Source organism: Chlamydotis macqueenii, chromosome 1 (genome assembly GCF_036417535.1).
Source record: "Chlamydotis macqueenii isolate bChlMac1 chromosome 1, bChlMac1.mat, whole genome shotgun sequence".
Classification (NCBI taxonomy): Eukaryota; Metazoa; Chordata; class Aves; order Otidiformes; family Otididae; genus Chlamydotis; species Chlamydotis macqueenii.
Window position 1 is genome coordinate 68,510,009 of NC_141556.1, and position 11,220 is coordinate 68,521,228.

Consider the following 11,220-nt stretch of genomic DNA (forward strand, 5'->3'; position numbering starts at 1 on the left):
CGGAAACCAGAAACAGGGACCCCATGGGATGCTTTCCTGTTTGTTGTAGTGACTAACGCAGTCGCTGAGGTATGCGGATCTCTGAATCAACATTTAACTACATGCCCATCTGCTGCTGCTGGTTTTATAACTTTTATTTATGAGACGTTTTGAGCTGTTACTAATTAATATTCTCCAGTCTCCTCACCTTTTACTGTAGAAAAAGAGAAGCTAAACATGAAGTTTGGGATAGTAATTTTAGCATGGAGGTTTATTTTTACCCCATTTTCCCTCTCAAAAAATGAGGTGCACATGGTCTTTCTGTTTTGTGTTATGTCTTCGGCCATGCATGTGCCCCTGTTCCTCCCAGCCCTCATCATATTTCAACTCAGCAGGGCTGAAGAGTCTGTGACACTAATTTCTGACTAGTGGGTGTGGTTGGGCAGCTTCAGCAGAAAGATGCTGTCATTGAGGCAAAAGGTCCATAATATGAGCTTTGCAACAATCAGTAGTAGAGAAGCCAGCCACAGACAGTTTCATAGAAGACCCAGCTCTGCTGCTCATGGAAGTGCTCATTTGTGAAGTCCTTAAGTCCACCATGACTTGGGATTCTCCACTTTCATAAAAACAGGAAAATAGAAGGCTGGTTTTTTTGCCTTTGAGGCTGTGGCAAAAGAAGCCTAAATATTTGAACCTTGAAATCTCCAGTAGGAGTAGAATTTGAGGAAAAAAAGGTTGGGGTGTGTGTAATTTCACGATTTCTACGTAGGTGCCCTCAGTGTTGGACATTCAGCCAGGGGAGGGCTATTCTAGCCTGCCTGCGGCAGCAGCCCTACATCCACTTCCGAGCCACTGGTCTAGCTCAGGGGCTGGTATTTCTGCTGATCTGGAAACAGCTCTGTGAGGCGCCACGCCACAAAACCCACTCACCTTGGGAGAGGCAAAGGGCATGAGGAGGAGGAGAGGAGGAAGGGAGCAGAGAGAGTGCCATGGACTGGAAGCTTTGGAGGGCTGGCTGGAAAGTTACGGGGCAAGAGGAATGAGAGAGCACAAAGGTCCCAAAGTCCTATGTGACAGGGCTGAAGAGCAGGTAATTAAAAATTTATGGCGGCATTTCATGGAAGTTGAAAAGGAGGCAAGTGCAGAGGCAGAAATACACTGGTATTTACGTATTTAAAAGACAATTATTTGCCAGGGAAGAGAGTGACCTTAGAGTACTGGGAAATTAAGGGCAGCCTGCTGTATTTTAATAGATTTATTTATTTTTTTTTTCATAAACAGTGAGAGAAAAGGTCAGTCTAAAGTTCATCAGGTTGCAGAAATATTTTATCTAAGGCTGCTGGGTTCACAAACTCAGGATCAGATGTATAGAGGCAGTAAGGGCAGCCTAAAGAGGCCATACCAGCTTGATCCTTGCCTCTCCTACCAACATTTCCTAATGTTTTTGGAACACCAAGAAGCAAAGGCTGAACAGCCAGCCCCAAATCCTCACCATTCTCACAACTGCAAGCGCTCCTGCCCGTGCCATGGCCAGCTTATGAGCCAAGCAGTGTCCAGGAGGAAGGAGGACGTGGTTTCTGTGCTGAACTTGCACCCTAGAAGCATTGCTAGTAATTGACTGAGCAGATTTTTGCACTGCTGGGATTAAAGCCAAGTGAGCTTTGCAAAGATGTGAATAAGTTGGTGATCAACCAAACGTGGTGCCGCAAAACCAGGGACGACTTTGGGAGCAGCACAGGCCGACTTAGCCTTGTGTCACTTACCTGTGATTGAACCTAGCTGGTGTTTAAAAGCCTCTGGTTTTGTGTCCCCAAAATGCCCCCGTGTAATCTGTGGAGCAGGTCTGTTTTCTGGTGATTTACTCCCTTTTGTCCTCTAGCCAATGTATTATTCTACTGAAATTTCATTCAAAAAAAGCAACTTTTTTGTTTTAGCTAAATTCATGAGTGGATTTGAAACACCAGGGATTAATTCAGCTGCTGGTCTGGTTTTGGTACCAGGGGAGAAAAGCTCTTTTTCTGTTCTTTATTCTTGCATATGAATAAGTTCTGAATTGTGCCAATTGTCCTCAGTCCTCTTTCCACATCAGAAAAGGGTTTGGTCAGAGATTACCTGTAATCCCTGCACTTGTATTCAGTGGTGAAAACAGTGGTGAAAGGACAGGCTGTCTTCTTACCGCCACAGATTTCAAGGCCTAAAGGTATTTCCATGCAGTATTTACCCTGGGCTCGGCAAGTTTTTTTTTTTACACCATTTGAAATTATCAAAGGTTGGATTTTCTTTCTGTATAACCTGTATGTCATTTTTGTGAAACCCAAATCAGAAACATTTTGCTGAGGAAGGGCTTGATAGCGCAGCCAAAAATAAAGTCGGTGGCAAAGTTTCCCGAGACCCCTCCGGATAAAGTCAGCGCAACACTTGGTGATCACGTGAGCACATCCGCAAGGGTCTTATTGGCACTTTTTGAATACAAAACATTTTCTCAATCTCAGAAAAGGGTTTTAGCTGACTTCATTTGGTTTAGTGGCCATATCTCCTCCTGAAACTCGATGGTAGTGTTCATTCCTCTCCAGACCAATCTGCTGTCCTGTGTAGGCGGACCTATCCCAGCTTCAGAGGAGCTGCCCCACAACAACTTTTACCAACCGTGGTGCTGACATTTTTAATCCTTAAAGGATTTAACTTGCTTAAATCAGCTTAACAAGGTGAGGTTTTTATAAACTGGGTTTGCTGAGGGCGGTTAGCCTCCTGGCAGGCTGCCGGCTGGGCTGTGCTGCTGGCGGGGAGCTTTCCGGCAGTGACTGTGGCTGGAGGAGCCGCTGGCGCACACCAACACGCACACGGGCCTGGGTGCCCTGCAAACCCACATCTACAAAGGTGCATCAAAATTCCCTGCATGTGCACTAGTACCTAGACCCAAAGGCAGTGCGTGCAGGAAACATGGCTGTTCATACTTTCTGTTGCAGCTCGGCTTTTCATTTGGGTGCTCCGGAGCTTTGGGAAGGGCTGTTACAGGCTTTGTAGTAAGGTGGAGCAGGAACAAGCAAGAAAAGGTGCCGTGGCCTCTTTCCTCTATTTAGCCTCCTCCCACCAACATCCCCTGACATTCCCACACATGAATAAACGTGTGTTTGTGTATTACCCAGGCTGCGTATGTGCACACGAAGGCTTTTTTTCAGCCATCAGCGTACGAGACCAGTGCAAGGGATCAGAGCTTCAGAGCTGCAAACCTTGCCTTGCGCAGTCTGGACCTTGTGTGTGCTGATGAGATGCATCTTCACTCAAACACCCTGTGCGTGTGCCTCCCATGGACAGATCCTGACCAGTGCTGTGCATCCCCAGGGTGTCCCCAGCAGGCTGCAAACCAGCAGCATCTGCTGGAACTGCTCTCCTAAACTGGGGAGCTGCTAAACTGGGGCCGCTGATGTCTGCCTGCATGGCTGAATCTCCACAAGTTGCACTTGTGGTGGGGTTTTACAAACCTGTCTTTCAAATGGTTTTGCCCTCTGCTGCCCAGTGCTTTAGGCAGAGCATAGTAGATGTCAAAGTGCTTAACTAAAGTAGATGAGTATCATTGCCCTGCCTGATGGATGGGGAAAATGAGGCGTTGCATCTGCGCTAGACCTGGGAATTGAATTTGTGGCTCCCATGTCCTCTCCCAGGAGACACCACCGCCATTGTAAGGAAACGCCACCCCTCCCTGCAGCAACATCCCCCACCGGAGGCATTGCCTGCCACCACCAGGGAGGCACTCCCACCCGCCCACCCATGCCCATGGAATAACTCACTCCACACTAGAAATGCCCCACGTCAGAGAGAAGGAAACACTTACGTCTCCAGTGGGATCTTCGTCTGGGCCCTGGCAGAGGGCAGGAGGCAGAAGAGCCAGAGCGTCATCCACGGGATGGCCCAGGGCCCCATCCTCCGCGTGCCAAGCATCAGCAAGGGGACCGGCCGGCAGGATGCGGGGGCTCTTTGTCCTTCCTGCTGCCCCGAGGGGGGTCCCATGCGGCCCTTGCCATGCTGCTGGGTTGGGTGCCCTGCTGCTGCGGGGCCGAGCCCCGGGGTAACCCCGGCTGCCTCTGACCCGGGAATACCTCTCCTGTTGCTGGGCACTGTCAGGGCTCTCCAGCGCAGGGTGGGTGGCCAAAAACCCCCTGGTGACCCTCGTTGGCAGGCACTCTCAGGTGTAGTGTGTCTCCGTGCCCCGAAGAGCAGCCGTGCCGGGAGGGAGCTCCGTGCTGGGAGCTGCAGCGGCTACGTAATCCCCCACCAGCCCCTTAATCCCCTCGCCGAGCAGCAGCAGCCGCAGATTTAGGGAAGTGGAGTGGGATAAAATCACCCGGGATTACTCTGATTCCTGAAGACGGGTCTCAGCTTCTCCAGCCGGAGGTCAGGCCGTGCCTGCTTTAAAAGGGTCACATCCCACCCCCAAAAACCCCTCTAGACCTTTGATCTCTGTCTGTCAGGCCTCCCTGTTGCACCACAGGATGCCAGCAGGTCACCCTCATGCCATCTCTTCCCCCCTTGGAACCCAGGGTTGAGACCAGGAGCGTGGGGCGCGTGGGGCTCCTGCAGGCACCAGCAGGTTTGTGCCGTGCTGCTGTGCGGTGCTGAGGTTTGCACAGGAACGACGAGGCCGGGCAGAGCCGATGCCTTGGCAGCAACCAGTGCAGATCCTGTTGAGGTGCTCGTCCTCCAAGCCATGTCTGAGGACCTCACACAGGCAAGAGGAGAGGAGGAAAAATGGGCAGTGGGAAGCAAAACTGGCATGAAAAAAAAGGACTCTGCCAGTTAACTGATCACCTCCTAATGTGAGCAATTATTTATTAATAGTCGAAGCTCTCAGTTGAGGTAACATTCAGTTGAGATTGCCATCCCCTCATCTGTGTCTGGAGACCAATGAATCAAAGGAGCCCAGTGGCTGAACTTGATGAATCGCGGCAAGTAGCAAACTGCATGCTCAGATGAGGGGCATGCTATATAAGCTCATTATCGTCACGAGAAGTATGAATTATAAATAACTATAGATACGGCAGTGGAAAGATTATAAATGAGTGGAGTGACCTGTTGAACAGCTTGACTCTACGGCTCTAGATTAACCCGTTTATTAGAGTATCTTCCAATCATCTTTTGCACCTTTACAAATGGCTTATTTAATATAAGATGCAAAGGCACGATAGATCGTTATGTTTCCTTTAAGGATGTGGAGGGGAAAACTGGCTGTCAAAACACTGAAGTAAAACTAAGGCACGTATTATAGATGTGCTACTGAGTGCAGCATCAGTGCTGTGCATTAAATGGGATAATAGAAGCAGCGGAGGAAATATAAAGGAATAAAACCGTGAAATGTGGAATAGAGGTTAAATTGTATGATGAAGAGGCTGAAAGCCCAGGGTGAGCAATTAAGTAATTACAGGAATAACTCACTTCAGGATAGGATGATTTCATCATTTATTACAATCTTTACTCCAGACTGAGTAAAGCAAAGGTGGTGGGCCTGAAGGGCGGAAATTTCCAGATTATGTTCTTAAGTCTATGCAAAGGGTTACACACTTTCTGACCTTAAAATCTACAAAAACCCAATTCCTACACACACAAATACTCTAGAGACAGTGCCTTCAAGGTACCACATGGCTGTGCAGAAAATGCCATAGTCAGCAGATGAAGGCAACAGGCAGAGCAGATCTGGATCTCAGTGATGCGTTTCTCAAGTGGCCAAAATGAGCTATGGGGGTACCTACAGACCCGGATGGTCCCAGGGGGAATCTGGAGGTGAGGACGGTACAGAGAAACATCTTCCTCCGATAAATGCTTGTTGCAGACAAGGGGTGCAGTGTGTCGCCCATAGGAGCAGAAGGAACTGATTGCCCTTCTCCTGTCTCTGGCCTCACGCTGCTGGTACTGGGTACCACGGGGCTGGACTTCTGCTGCCTCCTCCTTCTTCCACAGCCTGAAGAGACTGCTCTTAGAGGGGCTGGGAAGACTGACCATCAAGGTCTTATTTCTCCGTGTTTACCAAGATTAAGAATGAGGGGTAGCATCCACAGTGGCAGGCTTCCTGTCTGGATACTTCAGGGAAGAAATGATAAAAATTCATGTTCTGAAAAAAATCTGAAATGAGACCTGAAGGCAGGAGAATCAATGTTTTTAGATAGCATTTTCTCTTCACTTTGCAAGGACCCATAAGTGAATAGTAATTGTAAGTGATTTTTGCAGGATCTTTTCACCAGCCCTTCCAGCCACTGTCTGCTATTTGCAGCTGGGACCCAGTTTAATCCAGATGGGTTCTGGCAAGAGCCCTTGTCTGGGTGTGTTTGGAAAACCCTGAAACACTGATAGAAAAAGCAATGAGATACAGCAACATGCTGAACTGGGAGATCCAAATCCCTTTATTTGGCTTTATCCCATTTACTGAATAGATCTCGCTTAACCCCTTAATGATCTAAAGTTGCAAAGGAGCGGGGTTTGAAGATGAAATGAAAATAGCACGGAAAACTGAAAAACCCCAGGTGATGAGAGGGCCCTTGACGGGATTAGCGTGCATCCAGTTACTTCTGCAGGGCTCAGCCACCGCAGCTTGCGAGCACAGCTGGAGCGTGGGGAGGAGATAAACGACGGCCGGGTCTGACTGGGAAAAAGAAAATGAATCCTCGGAGAGTAAAAGCAAATACATAACGAGGAGCAAGAATTTAAGGCTGCAAGAGAGATTGGGTGAGCGAGTACAGCAAATTAGAGCTAAATTCCAAAACTATGGGGCAATAAAACAATGCCTGTGCGATTTTGTGCTGTCTTCACAGGCAGGCAGAAAATGTACCAGCTCTATCCATTCCTGGTGTGGGTAGAACCTGAGTTCCGTTTGGATTATCTTGCTATGAGAAGATACTGGCAAATGTCAAGACCAGCCAAAGAACAAATATAATCCAAACACTGGTGTAAGCACTATATGAGGAGAATTTATTAAAGACAGTAGAAATCCTCATTTGTTTAATGCATTTGTGCAGTGACCCTGACCTGGAAATGCCCGGGCAGACTAACGTGTGGTCTTACAGTGGGATAAAAATGAGAATGGGGCAAAATGAAGACAGGAGAACTGTGCATCGAGCATCAGGAAAAGCTAATTAGAAAGATGTGCCGGGCATGGCGCAAGCTCTTGAGGCAACCTCTCTCCAGGCAGTACTGGTCAATAAGGCACATTTTGTAGCAGCCAACTGTCTCTTTGTTAGAAAGTCAGCTGGAACAGGGGATATGGCAACAACCTTGAACACAGCAAGAGAAGCATATGCAGCTTTGTGGAGACAAAGAGCAGATGGGACAGTGTCTCAGCCTCCTCAGGCATCAAGCTCATTGTGATGCTACTCCTGTTGCCAAGAGGTTTATTGAGCTGGAGCCGGTCACCAGAGACACTTCTTCCCCATGGCACCTATGGTACTGATCTCTCAGCTGGCCCATGCAGTGAGGCAGGGGTGCTCCCTCCTGTTTTCTGGATACTGTGGAGTAGCGTCTCAGGGGTCACACGGAATGAGTATTAGGGTCCTTTTTGCACTGTAGGTATTAGGACTGGGGAAGAGACTGCAGGAGATCAGCACTGACTTATTTTTCATTCTGGAGTCAGTGGGATCTTGCTGCGTGCCTGCCACCACCTCATATCTCAGAGCAAGTCACTGCTCCATCAACTTAAAACATCTGGGACATAACCACTTAATAAGAATAATTTGCTTTGATTTTGCAAAACAAGGCATGATGGGAATAAACTATGCAGTCTTGTTCACCGCAGATGCATTTATCTGAGATGATAATCTTGTGCCTCTTTTTGTCTCATGGCAGGACTCCTCAGATAAGTATCTGGATACAAAAGCTCCTTTCTACTCTGGTCAAACATTTGCTTGTGAAACTGCTCTCTCAACAGCCTTTGAGCCTGTGTCCTGTTTGGGACGTATGAGGACGATGTCTCTGGCCTGCTTGAGTAGGTTTAACTGTTCCTCGGGGTAGTTTGGAAAGCAGTCGTGCAGTGTTTTGCCAAGACTAGAGAATCCGATCTCCCTGTCCCAGCACTGCCAGGAGGAGGGGGCCCTTGCCAGAGGCAGTGATGGAAAAAGCACTTTTAGTCGTGGTTTCACTGGCTGTTGATGCAAATCTCTTCTGATCAGATTTCAGTGCTGTGGAGGGTTAGCGCTTGCAAGCCGAGTTTGCAGAGGTGTGGCTGCAGGCTTGCTTCTGCATGAGTGCTGATGCTGTGGGCAGGCCCCGGGCTAGGGGCTGGGGAGGTGTCCCCAAAGCTGAGCGCTGCCCTCCCTCCTGGTTTGGTCACATCAGGGCCCATGCAATCCCAGCTGAGCTACAGGAAGCCGCAATGCAAGGGGGAGATGCTGGTGGATCTTGCTGTTTGGTCTACGGCTGGGTTGGCTGGGTGACCGGCAATGTGCCTGGGACCTGGAAAGTTTGGGTTGGTGAGACTTGAAAGATGTGCAGTGCTGGGTGGAGCACAGCCTCTTTGAGTGCCCCTTTCTTGCCATTGTGGGAAAATGACACCTCCCTCACTCCTAGGTGTGTTTTGGGCTAAATTAACTGCTTTTAACACCATCTGGGTGCTGGGGAAATGCTTGATACAGTCTGAGACAGTGTGTGGAAGGGTTATTCTGCCATCGGAGACCAGGCTGATGAGTGCCAATTGTCACAATTTGATCCTGATACGAATCCATAGAGGAGGCCTGTTTGCCATGGGAATACAGCAAATACCTGGATACCTGACACCTCACTAGGATCTCTGTGGAGCTGGACAGATTCACCCCTAGCGTAACACAGGGTGGATATACAGGCACACTGACTGATGTGTAGGCAGGTATTATACCGTTGACTTTCTTCATTCAAGGTTGCCTCAGAGGCAGTGAGTAACAGATGAATATCTGGCCTGCAGAGCATCATCAGACATCAGCAGGACAGCTCGGACCAAACGTGTCCTTCCAGACCTCACATTCCACCCAGGTGCTCTGTAAATATCTGCCTGCAGACCCATCCATCTGCAAGCCACATGCTCTCCCCATTGTTTACAGAAGCAGCCACATAGGTGTTATATTAATTAATGCCTTCGGCTGGTTATTTTGCCTTTTTTTTCCTTTTTATTTTTTTCTCCACAGCTCTTTGCTCTAAATTTAGACTTGTTTAAATACTCCAAGATGAAACAAGCTTTTTTTTTTTTTTTTTTTGCTAGCAGCATTTTAAACCCTCCTCAGACACAGTGTTCTGAGCAGTAGGAAATTTAGGGCATGGAGGGAGATACCAAGGGAGAGCAGAATGCACAGGAAACAAGGAGCACTGAAGCATCTTCCCACCACCTCTGAAGGCAAGGCAAGAAAAAGAAGAAAGAATAAAGAAAAATGAAACGGAAAAGTAAGTGAAAGCAGATGCTCAGTTTGGGGAGGACTGTGAGCAGATTGCAGCTTTCCTGGGTGCTGTCACAAAAGCATCCAGAGTGAAAGTCAACATCCTTATCTCTCTGCTACCAAAGGGTTAAACTTAATCTTTTCCATTTCAAGTCCACATGACCTGAAAGAACTTGATTAGGAGGAAGGGAAACCCCATTTTAAAAGGGATTAAAGCCTTTTGTGGTGGAGTGGCTGCACTAGAACAGCTTTTTCGAGGGAGGAGGCTTCACTTCCTGGGGAGCCCCAGGAATCGTGGTGCATCAAGTGACTACATAAATGATGCCACTTATTCTGCTAATCCCCACGGCGGCAAAGTCACTTGACTCAGCGCGCGTCTAGCGACATCATTTGTGTTGCCAAATCCTTCGTATTAAATGCATGACGCAATGACCCTATTCAGAGGACACACTACAAATACCTCCTTCTCCCTACTCAGTGTGTTAGTAAGGATTCAGGGTTTTGCAAGGTTATCAGGACAAAGGTATTTGGGCCAAATTAGGGTTGCTCCTGCCTGGCTGGGCTGGAAAGAAGGAGGGTCCCTCTTCCCATGTGCTGCCCTGTCAGGGTCAGCAGATGTGGAGAGCAACAGAGATGGGTTACTTGCCTTCATGATCTGACATTACTGCCTCACCTATTTGCTGAAATCCTGATGAGGATTTGTTAGGTAACAGCTGTAGGGTGCTTTGGAAATACACGGTGCTCTCTAATTCTCAGCGCTCTTGCAACGGGAGACAGCACAACCTCCGGGGCTGAGGACCGTCTTCTCCCTTGGCAAGTGACCTACAGGGGCAAAGCAGCAAACCCCTCCACTTCCCTCCCCTCCCCTGATTTATTTGGATCATATTGTCAGTGGTCCAGGGGTCACACCGAGCCCACAGGGCAGTTTTATCTGTTCCCTGGCGACGGGGGTGGTTCAGGGAGCCAGCGGAGCTGGGCTGCAGCGCTCTGGAGACCTCTCTGTACTGATCCGGGCAGTAAACATCTGCCTGTCAGGAAAAATGGCATCAATGCAGACGAGCTGACTGTCTCCAGTGCAGCATCTGTGGGCTCTGCGGCTGAGCGCTTGCACAATATATACAGCAGTCCTGCCTGATCCCTGGGGAACCTGCTGCATGCTACCGTAGCATAAATAAAGGGCAATGTCTAGGCAGAAAGACTTTTGAAATTTTTTTTTTAATCTTTTGAAGGTTTCCTGTTAACTGTATTTGTTTTGCTGCTGATACTGAGTGCCCAGGAAGGGCAATTGTACAAATGCATGTCAGAATTGCTGGACTGTCCAGGACTCAATTAAAAATCTTACAAGTTTGATTGTTTTTTTCCCTTCCTTTTGATTTCACAGAAGGCAGCAGCTTTGCCAAAATTCTGGGTCACAGATTATAACTTTTCATGCTTTTCTCCTTTGAAAACAGGACTGCTTGTTTCCCCACAAAAGTCAGAGGCGATCAGTTTCAGTGTGATTAAAGATAAAAGCCGGGCTTTGGATGCATTTTACCACACATTGATGTAGGTGTAGATAAAAACAGTCCATTCTTTCATGAATATTAATGAAAACATGTTTTGTGATTTCAGGCAACCATCAATTGTTATTAAAAATACCCTGACAGTTTTGAGGAAGAGAGAGGGTGGGGGAAGGGTTTGCAAGTCTTTCCACATCCAAATAACACCATTTTGCAGCAGCTTGTGTTTTGCTGAGAAATTACTCTGCAGCGAGCGTGAAAGGTGTTTCCCTGACCTACGGCTGCTCAGCGGGCTGATGGGGAACAGTCTTCAGCCCATCTGAGCACGGCAGTGCTGGCACTGTCTCCTTTTAACCTCT

The 11,220-nt window shown here is 48.2% G+C and overlaps 1 protein-coding gene across 2 annotated transcripts in view; it reads right to left on the reverse strand.

Moving 5' to 3' along the window:
• CACNA2D4 (calcium voltage-gated channel auxiliary subunit alpha2delta 4) overlaps positions 1-3,918 on the reverse strand; it is a 131,966-nt gene extending 128,048 nt beyond the window's left edge. For both annotated transcript variants that reach the window (XM_086755663.1, XM_086755671.1), the window contains exon 1: positions 3,812-3,918. In XM_086755663.1, the coding sequence (XP_086611789.1) occupies positions 3,812-3,918 (107 nt within the window). The remainder of the gene's footprint in view (positions 1-3,811) is intronic.
• Between the last annotated feature and the right edge of the window lie 7,302 nt (positions 3,919-11,220).